Source organism: Calidris pugnax, unplaced genomic scaffold (genome assembly GCF_001431845.1).
Source record: "Calidris pugnax isolate Ruff unplaced genomic scaffold, ASM143184v1 scaffold44, whole genome shotgun sequence".
Taxonomy (NCBI): Eukaryota; Metazoa; Chordata; class Aves; order Charadriiformes; family Scolopacidae; genus Calidris; species Calidris pugnax.
The window spans coordinates 14157168-14170700 of record NW_015094506.1 but is presented as its reverse complement, the minus strand read 5'-3'; the positions used below and the strand labels follow the sequence as shown (position 1 = coordinate 14170700).

Sequence of the window (13533 nt, the reverse complement as noted above, 5' to 3'; positions counted from 1 at the left end):
CATATTAGTTGTAAGTGGTCGCATAGAATACACAAGAATGGATTTATGGGTTTTAAGAAATTATTGTATCCCCTCCATCTGTAAATCTTGTAGGACATCCGTTAGCAATTTTGCAAGCTGCAGTGCGCTGCCATGTCCGCTGTTCATTCAGCTTTAAGGCTGTGGGCTTTTTCCTAAGTAAGGCTTATTTATGTTTGTAATACTTCTCTTTTAATACCTTGTGGTAGCAACTTCAAGTGTACTATGATTTCTTTTTTCCTTTTTTTTTCCTCTTCTCATTGAAATATAGCATCATTAGGGGAAAAAATAGAGTTGCCAGAAAGCCCTTAAAAATAACAGTAAAACTATGAGAAATGTGTCTCAATTATGCTTTTCCACTTAAGAATGCATGATCACAAATTAAGTAATTGTGTCAGTAATACACTGAAGTTCAGTGCATATGTCTGTACTTGGAAGATGAATGCTTTGCTTAAGTTTTCTTACACAAAAAGTAGTATTTTGACTTGAGTCATAGAATACGCTTTTGTAGAGTGTCTATAATGCCATAGTATGGTGGCTAAAATCCTGGCAGTGCTAAGAACAGCAGTACATATCCATGGATAGGGGTAAATGCTTCTTTGGATCTACTCTTTTTAAGAAAGAACATAGGGTTGTTTTCTTATAAGACAACTTTCAGTTTTGGGGTATTTTGTGTGTTTTTTCATCTTCATGTGCACTGTCAGGTTTCACTTTTCTCTTGTCATTCACCTTTGTCACGCAGAAGTTACTTCAGAACTGCATTGATAGCTAAGAGAGAGTCCAAGAGAGAGGTAAGGAACTCCAGCTACACTTTGCAAATTGCTGAGAGCTCCTTACATAAAGGTTCTCCACAAATCTTGTGGAAACCATGTTTTTCAGCCGAATGCATTTCCCTTTATACTGCTATAGTTGTTGTCGGTTGCATCATATGTATAACAGAGAACATCTTCTGGAAATGTGCAGAAGACTGTGATGCTTATTTTTAATTGTGCATGTGTGCAGAAGAAACATTAAAATACCATCTGTTTGTACTATGAAATTTCCATAATACATTGTGGTCCCATTGTATGTAGCCTTGGCATGTCTGTTCTGAATGACACTTGGTCTAATTAAACAAGACAAATGAGGAGAAGGAGACGTAAAAAAAAGTGCTTTGTGCAGCATGCAGAGTAGGAAATTTCCAGATCCTGCATCAACTCCTTGCCTTTTCTTAGTGTGTGTGCTGTCTCTCCTCTAAATCAGTGCTTTTAGCTTACAGTACGGCTATGCTGAAAATTTAAAAGTGGAGATTTAAGGACTGGTCTGGGAGCTGTTAAATTTAACGTTGAAAATAAATTGTTTTGAGACCACTAGATGGTGCTGATTCCTTTTTTATTTTTATCGAAGCATAAAAAAAATACAGGTGAGGATCTTGCAGTCAGGATAGTATGTCATAGGCATGTTTGAAATTCTTTCACAATAATCAAACGTTTGTGTATTTATTTCCTAAAGCACAGTTTTGAAGTTACAGTATGGGACGTTTGGTTAGATTTAGGGTAATATCTTTTTAATATCAGGCAATTGTGTTATTTCCAGTAGGTGCTTTCCATTTTTAAATTACTGTGATTCAAAGGCCTATATTTGTTTAGGTTTTTTTAAATGTACTGCTAATTTTGGCATTTAATTTTTTACCTCTGTTTTCTCCCTCTCATTCATTTTCTTTTTTAATTATTCTTCTGTATGCTTAATAATCCGTGGTGCAAACTGGTTTCTGATCTCATAATCCATGTCATTCTTGGAGGACAATCACAACGACATTCACCTCTGTAAAGCTTGCCCAACTTCCTTTTGGGAATTTGGGAAGTTTTGGGTGAGATAAAGATGAGACAAAGTATAACCTCAAATAATTCTGTGAAGAATACATGAAAGAAAAGTAAATTCAGAAATTCCTTATTTTGGCACGTTTTGTAAAGGCTGACCATTTAAAGGAGTTTTATTACAGAGATACAGGAAAACTTCTTGGACCTGTAGCAAGTCAGACTTAACAGTGCCATTGCAGAACATCTAGCATGTGTAAGACCATGGAAAGAGAGTGTGATTTTTGCTGTTGTAAGAGGATGATTTGGGAAAAATTGTGTGAAAGAAACAGACACTGACAGGAACTTTTTCCTTTGCATCGGTTTTGGGGTAGAGATCGCACACATTCTTGCTCTTTACGCTAGCTGGCAGGAGTAAGTTTGATGAGAGTGTAATGGCTGCAGAGGTATAGCTTTATACTTAAAGGCACTAAGTTTTCTTTATAAATTTATTCATTAAAAATATAATAATATAAAAATATAAGGAATATAAAAATTCCTTAAACTAGATGCACTTGGATAATAGAGGTGGTGCTGACGTAAGTTTTAGCAAAACTTTTTCTTACCTTGCTGATAACTTAAAAAACCAAAACTTTCAAAAATGAAATAATGAAAATTAACTTTCCAACATAAGTACTGTTTTCATTCTGAGGAGTGATATTAAGAGGGCTGTTAGCATTTCATAGAGCCCATAGGTTCTAAGTAGCAGTTATAAAGTGCTTAAAGCAGAGTAAGTATACTTTATCACTAAAAGAATGTTTTGTTCCAACCGAAGTGCTGAAGGGGTTATGAACTGTTATTATTTCTTGGTTAACAGGACCAGAAATCTGTGAACTGTACACATTGTATATTTGATAGAGTCAAAATACACCAAATATTAAAAAACTTTATACGGGACTGATATTAATTGCTACTGTAGTTAATATATTGAAAGTTCAGAGTTTTCTTAGTACTTGAAAGCCAATAGGTTTTTATTTCGTTATGGCTTAATTCTGCTAAAATCTTTAATTTACAGGTGGTCTGGAGTCACTGAAAAATCTTCAGCAATTAATTGTGGACCATAATCAGTTAATCAGCACAAAAGGTCTTTGTGAGGCACCTAGCCTTATTCACCTAGACTGTTCTTTTAATCATCTCACACAAGTTGAAGGCATTGAGAATTGTGGCCTACTTCAAATTCTAAAGTTGCAAGGCAATAACCTCCAGGAGGTAAAAGCTTTGAATTCAGAGGCTGTTGTGCATACATCTTTGGTAACGATCATATATTTCAGAATGCTGATCATGTGCTCTGTGCTTGCTGTGGGATGTTGCATGCTCTTAGGTAGGCTTTTTTTTCCCCCATTAGAGAGATTTTTTCAAATATACAAACAGCTGGCAGTTAAGTATTTGCTTGCTCCTGAGTCTTTGAAAAATTGGCTCCTCAATAATTATATTTCCCTCCTTTGTTTATAGCATTTAATCTTCAGTGTATATTATATGATGCTGATTCTTTGTTTAAAATGTAATAAAATTTTATCACTACATACTTCAGGCTGATTTGATGTATGCTGATCTTCCAAAAGTTGAAGTTCATGCTGCAGCTCTTAAAATAGGAAAGTAGTTTGCTAACTGTACGCTTAGTTATATTTACTGACAACGATTCTTTTATGAAGCCAAGAGAGGAAAACCATTGTCAATAAACAGCAAATAACTGCATGAATAAAATAGTAAGACTGTTGGGCTCTTGACTTTTTTTTTTTGTTGTTGTTTATATTAACTATTCAGACTTGGTAGAAGTCATTAAAAAATACTTACCACCTGATATGTAGGTGACAACTGATATGCGTGACAACTGGTACATACATAATAAGGACATTATACATACATCCAAAATGTGTTTTTTGCTTGTATTTAGTAATGATTTATGAAAAGCATCTGGTAAGCATTCCATTGTTGTTTTTCTAATTTATATTAATTTTAAATAACCATTTCTTTTCTATTTAGGTTCCAAGGCTGGAAAATCATGTTCTTCTAAGAGAATTATATTTGGATGACAATAGCATTTCTGCTATGAGAATGCTTTCTTTGTATTGGTTGCCTCTATTGCAGACTCTTTTGCTGTCTCAAAATAGGTAAGCAGGAAACATTCTTCTGCTTACAAAACTGATGCGGAGGAATTTATTGACATAATACTTATCTGAAAAGTATAATTCTCATTATGGTTAAAATATCACTACCTTTGCAGATATTCTTTGACAATATATAGTTGACAAGCAATGACATTGGCTACCTTTGGCTAAGAAAATTTGAAACAGCATTAACTATGAAGTGTAATTTTTTCTATTTGATGTTATATAAAAATAATTTTTGACCATTGTGGCATTATTAAAACCATGGTGGTTTTTTTTTTTTCTTTTCTTTAGCAATTGTTTCTAGAATATGTCTGTCAAACTTCGTATTTCACAGCTAGCTTATTCAAAACAGACTTCGAAGGCTATGTTAAGTGCAACTAACATTAAAAAGGACAAATGAGAATCTTGGGTTTTACTTTACATACATGGATTAATGCCCTCCAAAACAAGTGTATTTGCTTTAATTTTTAACTCTTATAATTCTATTTGAAAGGTATAAAAATAAAAAGAAGGATCTAGACAAGCAACATAAAACTAGATCATGCACTCAAGCACTGTGTAATTTCATTTCTGTTGATTTTCTAAGCTAATGTGTACATCTGTAGACTTAGAATGACCAGATATTCAGCAGTCATAATTTTAATTTCCCCACTCCCACTCTCTTTTTCTCAGTTTAAATTCTGCTTAAAAAAAATGGAACAATTATTATCATTTACAATACTTAGTAGTAAAATTAATTTTAAATTGCTATAAATTAAGTATTTTTCTATACTGGTCATTTGGCTCTGAATGAGATTAATCTCAGCTAAACAAATAGTATATACTCTTTTACACACACTATTCAGACTATATACTCTGAACTAATTACTTTATTCTCCTGTTAGTGAAGAGAAGATTCTTTTAGAGTGTGATTCATCTGACATTTTTAGGCATTTACGTTGAGACTAATCATATACTATAAGTGCCTGTTCATCTTCATTGACTATTAGCAGAGTTTCAGGAAAGTCAACTGTAGCTGGGAGCCTGTGGGGAAAAAAGATTTGTAAGACTGACTCCTGTTATTACAAGGAATGTCCTTCATGGAAAATTAGCATTATTTGCTTATATGCAACTTATATTTTTATATACCTTTTCAGATTGTTTCCATATCACCTCTGATGAAGAATTATGTGTGTAAATTCTTGGATGTAAATATAACACCTACCTATATTTACAGAATCTAATCTTCAAGTTGATGGGGTTTTGTGGGCTTTTTTGTTCTTCTATTAATTAATCTGGAGTGCAGAGAAAGTGCTTCCTGCCTGTGATTAACGAGAGCATAATTTGTTAATTGTCAGAATCTGAATCACACGTATTAATGGAACTCATGTTCTTCCCTTTTTTTTTTTCCCTTGTCCTGTTCAGCTTTCTGTGCAGTAATGTAGCTCTATCTTCTTGTAGTGTCCACCTCTCCTCTGCTTTGTTTTTTTGTTGACATTAAGGTATAGCTATGCCATGTGTAATAAAAAGTTTGCAAAACTCCTTGAAGACTTCATGTCTGCCTGCTAGGGAAAGAACAAACTTCGGGGCACGGTCTCAGGCATAGCTTGAATGCAGCCTCTGGATCGAGCTTGTGCTGGACTGGCCATGTAGATGTATCTTATGTCACTTCCCTATCCTATGATCTTACAGTTTTTGATGTCCTTTGTAGTGCTTATTCCGGTTTTCTGGTGGCTGAGATGATGCAGTGTTTGGTCCACTGAGTTTCTTCTGCTGGACTCGGAGAAAGCACATATTTTTGCATCAGCAAACTGGATGTGCTGAAAATAAATACTTACCTCCTCCCCAGAAAATTCCCTTTCTTTCCTTGATGTATCTATAGCTTATCTCATATCTTTGTGACAAACAGGACAAGATAGCCTTAAATGCATATTAAAAGCCTCAAAATTTCTGGCATTTCAGTAGCCTGCTCTGTTACACTCACTTTATGTACACTTATAAGCAGCTCCATACGTGTGTGCTATAGCATAAGTAACTCGATGTTCTATAGAAATGGTGAATGTAATAGAGTAAGCTGTTGAAAGAAAAGCTGTTTCTTTACTTTCATCCTACAGCTAGTGCTATTTTGTAAATTTTTTTCAAGTGTGCACTGAGTGCCATTTCCTTTTTACTGATTGCAGGAAGCCCATATAATGGCAATGCTGTGAATCTGTATTCTTTCTAAAAGTGAGGTACTGTGAAAAGAAAATTCTTATGGTAATTCATGGATTATTTTTTTTTATTCCTGAGATGCTTTATCTGTATCATATACCAGAATTTGCCAAAGATTAAAAAAAAAACAACAACCCTCCAAAAATTAATTTTTTTAAACCTAAAACCTAGCAACAAGGAATTATAACATAACAGGTAGTGATTAACTCCTTCAAATATAAAAAGGGCAGCTATTTCACCACCGCTGCTTTTATTAAGTGTTTTATTGTGGCTTTCACATACAAAGCATATACTTGGTCAATGTGCAGTTGGCCAAAGCCAATGATTAATATCCTCTTGACTTGGTTACTGCAGAACTGGGAGTATGAAGACCTGTGCTCTGTTTTATAGCAGCCGGGGAACACAACTGTTAAGTTAGTTTAAAAAAGGCATATTTTCTCTTTTTCTTCTGTTGTAGATAAAGATTTAGGTGTAAGAGGGAAAAACCTTGCCCCTGGGACTAAAATTAATACATATTTAATATGTGTTAAGTGTTCATGTGGTATTTATATTTACATGTAATCCCACTTAATTATGTAGTTTACTCGTTAATGTCTTTTTCATTTAAAAGCTTTACAGTGAGACAATAAATCAATCTGCTGCTCGTGTAGCCCCTTTTTTTTTTTGCAACTCCAAAATAGACAAATTTATGCCTCTTAAAGTTTCTTTTTTAATACAGCATTAATATGGCAAAGTTCTTTTTTACTACCTCTTGGTTTTCGTTAAGATAACCTAAGTGTGAAAGATTAAAAAATTAATATTTTTAAAAATGCAGTCATCTGCAAAAATTCATGGTTTTTGGGAAACTGGTTTGGCAAGAATCAAATTCTTTGTGAACATGTTGCTCCCATGTTTTTGTAACTAGATGCATACTATTCCTAAAAGGCTTAGAAATGCTAAAAAGTCAGCTCAATTCTTTCTTAGTTCTCCTTACTTAAATATATATGGTATCTATGTTTTAAATCTAATTTCTCAGATGTAAGAGTTGAACTCTCTGTCATTGCAAGCCATCGTGTTTTGAGAATTTAACCACTTTTTCCAGAGTCGTTATAATAAATCTAAATGTCATTGGATGTTGAACTAAGTCAGTCATGAAAAAGCTATACTAATTTATAGTGGTTTTCCCCACCCCATCCTTAGCAGTCTAGATTTTTTTGATCACTTTCAGTAATTCTTTGCTGGTGATAAGTTTGTCTCTAAGTATGTGGCACCATGAGCAATACAGTTGAAGCACTGCTTAGTTGAGTATTCAAAAAATAAGTGGCTGTGACAGTTTTCCTACATTATATTTGATTATTACTGTTAAATACGGTGAATATTGCAAACCAAAATATTTTTATTTTAAAAGAATAAAGAAGAAATATGTGCTTTACTTAAAGATCTAGATTAATATAATTTTTTTTTTTAATCATTTTGTCCTCTTTCCAGCTAATGACTCATTAACATCAATGATATTTTTTCTGGGGAAACGCAGATGCACAGCAGGATTTGGACCATCCTGAGCGCTAACTGCTATTCGTGTTCAGAAAAGCAATCTTTATTTTCTCTGATGCATACTTGCAACTATTCTAGTCTCTTAAAGCTTGTTTTCTGACATCATTTCTGTGGCTATCTGTGTCCTGTCTTGCTACAGCCTTAAATGGGAGCAGAAAGAGGAAGTTATAGCATGCTTTTTTGTGAATATCTTTTACTTTTGTGTCTTCTTTGTAATTTATATCTTTCTTATGCCCAGGGCTAATGTGACAAGGTCAAGTAGTATTAAGTTTTCGGTAATGTCCTTTGTCTTTCTGGTTTGAATTTTCTTAGGAAAAAAATTAACAAAGAATGTCAGTGAAGGGAAAGCTATAGAATGACAGGGAAACGTTTTAACTCTCATAATGCCAACGGCAGGCAAGGATAGTCCAGTAGACAATTTCTAATTCACCACAGCATATACTGATAAAGATCCAGAGAATTCACTAACTGTAAATAAAAAATACTGCGTTATCCATCATCCCTTGTGCAAAGTACGAAGTGTGGTTTCTGAATATGTGATTCTATAATCTGAATAATGGATTTTCAGTCTTTGCATCCATACTGTTAGTCACTAATATCCATGATGATATTTGTTACAAATGTTAAATATATTTATGTACAGTTGACTGGTCATGAGAACCTAAAATGCTAGTATTTGTAGTACTATGTACATATAAGGCTCGGTAGTTTTTTAATTAATACTTCTTCATATTTATATGATTCCATAGAAAACTGCCAGGGAGATAAAAGAACTAATTAGGACTAGAACCAGGACAACTTCACAATATGTTTTGAGAAAGAAATGGAAGTATAATGACTTATACTCAATTGGTTTTATAGCTGTTTCTCTGAATTGACTATTAAAATGTTATGTTGTCATATAGAAATACTTGTCAACTGAACATGGAAAGGATTTTTTTTTCTGTTTTGTGTATAGACATATTTTCCATAAGATTAAAGAATCTACAACCAGCATTTGGTCTAGAATTTGTGCACCAGAGTTAAATATAGTTCTGTCTTTCAGTTGGAATGCAGGAGCTGGAAACACAGCATAATCACACATATCAGCAACAAATAAATATTTTTGGCTCAGACCAGTTGTAAGTTTCGTGGAGCGAGTCATGTTTCTAACCATAAGAATTGTGATTTATAGCTTTCAAAGGCACTATAGCCCTCAGAAAATACTTCTTTCCGTGAAAATTATCAGTGAGAAAGTGACCACACACATTGCCATTGGTGTTACCGTGGCGTATTCTCTCATTATGTTTAGGCCTTGTCCTTACAGGGATGAAACAAGGTACCTAAATGTGTATTTTTATTTTTTTTTTAAAAGATATAGTTGATTTAGTATGTACTTATACATAAACATTCTTGGTTTAATTACAGACTGGGTTTTTTTGCATCTTGATTTTAATTTTTCCTCCTTTTTAATATTTAAGAAAAACAAAATAAACGTTGTAATCTGAAAGGTAATATTTGGAAATAGCCTGGCAACTGACCAAATGATACAACATTCATTCTTAATTGCATCAATGCCTATTTGTTCTTACAAAGAAACTTGAATAACACTGGATGCTAATGTAGTGAAATAGTAGTGATAATGCACATCTTACAGTCCAAAATCATTTGTATAGAGGAATGTCAGCTCAGTTTCCTTACATTTACTCTTCAATACCACAAATAAGAATTTTGTCATGGCTTTAACTACTGCTTTCTGCTTTATTGCACCAGAAAAGCTCTGATATGCAAGAAGAGCAATTCCAAAACAGTCTGTGTAATAGGCACCTATTTGACACAGTCCTCCAGAAGAAGTACCAGAGAGGAAGCCCTAAAAATATGTTACAGGACAGTGCAGCCTTGAACTGTTAAGAAATACAACTGTGACAATGATTATGCTAGTTTTAGGATCTAGGACATAATGTGCTGAGTGGAGAAGAGAAACAAACTGACAACAAGTTTGAGCAATGAGAAATGAAGGAAGAGGAAAAGCAGATTTTATTTTTTCTCCAGAATAAATAAAAGAAGGGCCTTCTGTTAGTTTCATTCTAGTTATGTCCCTAAAGGAAAGCTGATTGAGTAGAGCAAATTTTACAAGACTTAAGATCCTCTGCATTAAATACAAAAAACTGAATAAAATATTTATGAGATAAAACAAAACATTAATGAGTAAATATTTAAAAACTGAGCTACTGAGAAGATTACTAAATGCTTTCAAGTAATTAGTTCTAGCACCTTGGATAGCTAAATGAGTATTTTCTTATGTAAACAAGTAAATTGTCTTAACTATAAAAGGTTCTGGTGCCTTTCTGTTTATGAACTGCTTTTTTATTTAATTGGAAAAAAACCACCCTTCTTCTGTTTTGTTCTTAGATTAACTGAGCTTGTGCCTTTAAATTCATTTGTATCTTTGGAAAAGCTGGATATCAAAAATAACTGCTTGTCAGGTGAGTTGTATAAAAAACATAAAACCTGATCCAAACAAGAACTTCTTAATTAAATTGTAAACTTATTTGAATTTGATTGTTCCCATTTATTTATGAGACATTTATATAGAAAACATTTTAATATTTTCCAAACATGAATGTTATTGATTATAACTATACCGTATAGGTAGCAGAATTGCTTGTAGTGCTTTGTGATTTTGATACATTTTACTTTCATTGAAGAGTCTATAAGGAATAATATGGTTTTGAATTAAAATTTTATCTAATTTTGTTTCTTACTACTCTACAGACCTTAAAGGTATCATTACATGGTTAAGTGGCTGTCATAAACTAAGGGAATTGTCACTTAGTGGAAATCCTCTTCTCCAAGAAAGGAATTGGAGGTAAGAAAATAAATTAATTTCCTAAATTAAAATTAGACAAAAACTAGGTCTATATATGTCTTGTTTATGAATGAAAATCAGCCAAAAACTTGGTGTACATATGTTAGTTAAATAGTAGAAGAGAGGTATGAACATTGCAACAAAGTGGAAGAGAATTGTAAGAAAATAACAAATAAAATTCAATTATGTGATCTTCATTTTCTAAGAGTTCCAGTTTGTAATATTGTTTAAACAAACATCTTGATGTTTGACCTAGCAGTTTGTGCTAAAACTCAACATTGGTCTCTCTATGCTGTTTAACTGTTATCCTAAATTAGTATTTTTCTTTATAACAATTTCTTTAGACAAATGCAGAAATTATAAAGTTGATATATGCCTCCTTTTTGCTGTTTATTTGTAGCTGCTTCTTTGACCGTTGATCACAGTATCTTCTTTTTCAGCATGAATTCTGGTTGTTCCTCTTTACTGACAAGTTTACCACCTTTGGTAGCTTCAATTTTCTGACTGAGGTTTTGTCTGACATTTATTACCCTATTTTACATTTCATTAAAACTTTTGCACAAAGACATGACCATCTGCTCAACTTTTTTCCTCCTTCTCTTTCATCTGTACAGTTTAAAACCTTTATTTTTTTCTCTTATTATTAATGCTCTTACACTGCCCAATTGCCCTTCTCAGAAGCATCAGTTTATGAATATCACATAGCTTCTTAGTGTGTTGTTTTTTCAGATTTGCTGTTTGTGGGTTTTTTCTTATTTACTCCTTTCCATCACTTCATCTATTCACTGCTTAACAGTCTTGCTGCTGTGACAATTTCTTACCGCATGTAGCTAGAGAAAGGGTGGTGTTTATAATAAATGTGTCAAGGAATCCTTGGCTTACCATATTTCAAGAAAAAAAATTTAGAAGAAAAAGTTGGAATGAATGATTGATTTAGACCATTCAGCTTAAACTTTTTTTATTGTTCTGAGAATTCTTTATCTTTACACCAAAAATTAATAGCTTTTATGATTATGAAAGAGAGACAGATGTAAAAATAATGCTGTTCTTTGCCCTCCGGTGGTGTATAATATTGAAATGCTAATCTGGAAAAAAAATTAAACGGCTTATCCTAGAGACTATCATATGTGTATGTATAAAAGCTCAATGAAATAGAAAGTGAACTTGTCATATGACAGGAGATGCAGTCACCATAATCCCTGAAGTGAATAGTTGGGATAGGATTGTATTTGTAAACCATACGAATAAAATTGTACATGGATAGGTTAGGTGGGGTTTTTTTTGTATTTTGTTGGTAGTAGTCTCCTGGTTTCTTGAGAATTCTGTGGTCTGAAACCCTGTACATGGGTCAATGCCATCAAAACTTAAAGCTGTCTGAGAGAATTGCTCAGCAAAAGTACAGTAGTGCTGTAAATTTAATGTGAAGTGTTCTTTCATCTTCCTTAGAATTAATACTTTCTAGTCTACAGGCTTTCAAGAGCAGAATGACAAGTTGGAAATGCAATTTTAGACTTTTAGATGATGTTCCAGACTACATGCGTTGAAATGGTAGAGTGTCTGTTAGTGAACTCTTACTATAATTCCATTAAAGGTACAAAGAAACATTTAATCAGTAAGAATTTAAATCATTACCAATTCTTTCAGCTAAGGAAATCAAGTATTTACCTAGGAAAGTGTTGACATAATAAAATGTCTGAGGAAATGAAATGAGACACAACAGTTGGACTTTCATTTTAGATGTAATTAAAACAGGTGATTGAGATTTTTTTATTAGAAAAATATGATATTTTTTTAAGCTTAGCAATTTTGAAGTGTAACGAAAATTGTTCTTGTATAATTTCAAGTGAGTTAAAGGTGAGGATTTACACTTCAGTGTTACACAGGAATGTGTTTGGATGAATTGTGTTCATGTTTGCTATTATAGATTGCTTTGTATAACAATAATAAAGTTTAGGGTATGTGTGTTTTAGAGTATGGGTTGTATTAAGGAAAAAAAAAAACCAAAACCAAAGCCACCCTTACATGTATATCTTCCATTAGAAGATTTTTGTGTATTTCTGATTAGTATTCCAGTAGGAAAAAAAAACCCTATTTGAAGCTTTTAATTGGTAATGTTTGAGTAGTTTAAAAGATAGCTGTATAAATACATTCTAAGTTAGTTTGTTTTTTAATGAACCAACTTATTTGCACTCCCGTCATTCCTGTAGGTAATTTTTTGAATAAAATTCAGTGACTGTGACAATATTTTAAATTCTCATTTGTATTGTTTTAATTTTTACTATTTTATAGAAGTGTTATGTCACTTGTAACCTGGAGGGGAAAAACTTTCTGAATTCCAATTTAACTATAAGAACTGACACTTTAGATTGCTTGACCCAATAGAGCTTTTATGATTAGACAAGAGATTCATTTGTCTAAAGGATTTAAAGTATGGGATACTATAAAATATGGATTTGCTGAATACAGCATTGACCGTAACTTCAGGCAATATGTTCCAGTGAACTTTACATAACCCCTTGATACCAACAAAGGAATTAGTTGTAGAATTTCCCAATCAGTTTTGTACTTTCATGTCCAGCCAGCGATAACACCAACAAAAGTGAAGTAGTAAGAAATTGCTTTTTAAAAATTAAACCCTGGGATCAGCCTGAGCACTCCTAGGGGAATGTGTTTCAATGCTGTAATGATTAATAGAGCCTCTTAAGTGACAGAATATTCACCAGAAAGTTTTCACTAAATGAAATATTGACTCAGCCCTTCACCAGGAGAAGCCCAGCTGGAAAAACTAGCGTTGAGATCCCATAGCTCTAAGACACAATACTTCCAGCATCAATCAACTTTTGATATGGCACTTTTTTGATGTATCACTATTCAGCATCAGCTTTGGTAATTTCTCTCTATGTGTTCATGGACTGTCTACCTAAAGCTATTGTTTTATTCCAAAGTATTTCAAACTGTGTTATTCTTACATTAATGGGCTCTAGAGAAGGAAATTTTT

General features: G+C 33.0%; 1 protein-coding gene across 1 annotated transcript in view; it reads left to right on the top strand.

Moving 5' to 3' along the window:
• Window positions 1-13533, top strand: part of LRRIQ1 (leucine-rich repeats and IQ motif containing 1) — a 111460-nt gene that overhangs the window by 11982 nt on the left and 85945 nt on the right. The window contains exons 10-13 of the mRNA XM_014963263.1: window positions 2869-3062; window positions 3837-3964; window positions 10079-10152; window positions 10442-10535. Coding sequence (XP_014818749.1) covers window positions 2869-3062; window positions 3837-3964; window positions 10079-10152; window positions 10442-10535 — 490 coding nt within the window. The remainder of the gene's footprint in view (window positions 1-2868; window positions 3063-3836; window positions 3965-10078; window positions 10153-10441; window positions 10536-13533) is intronic.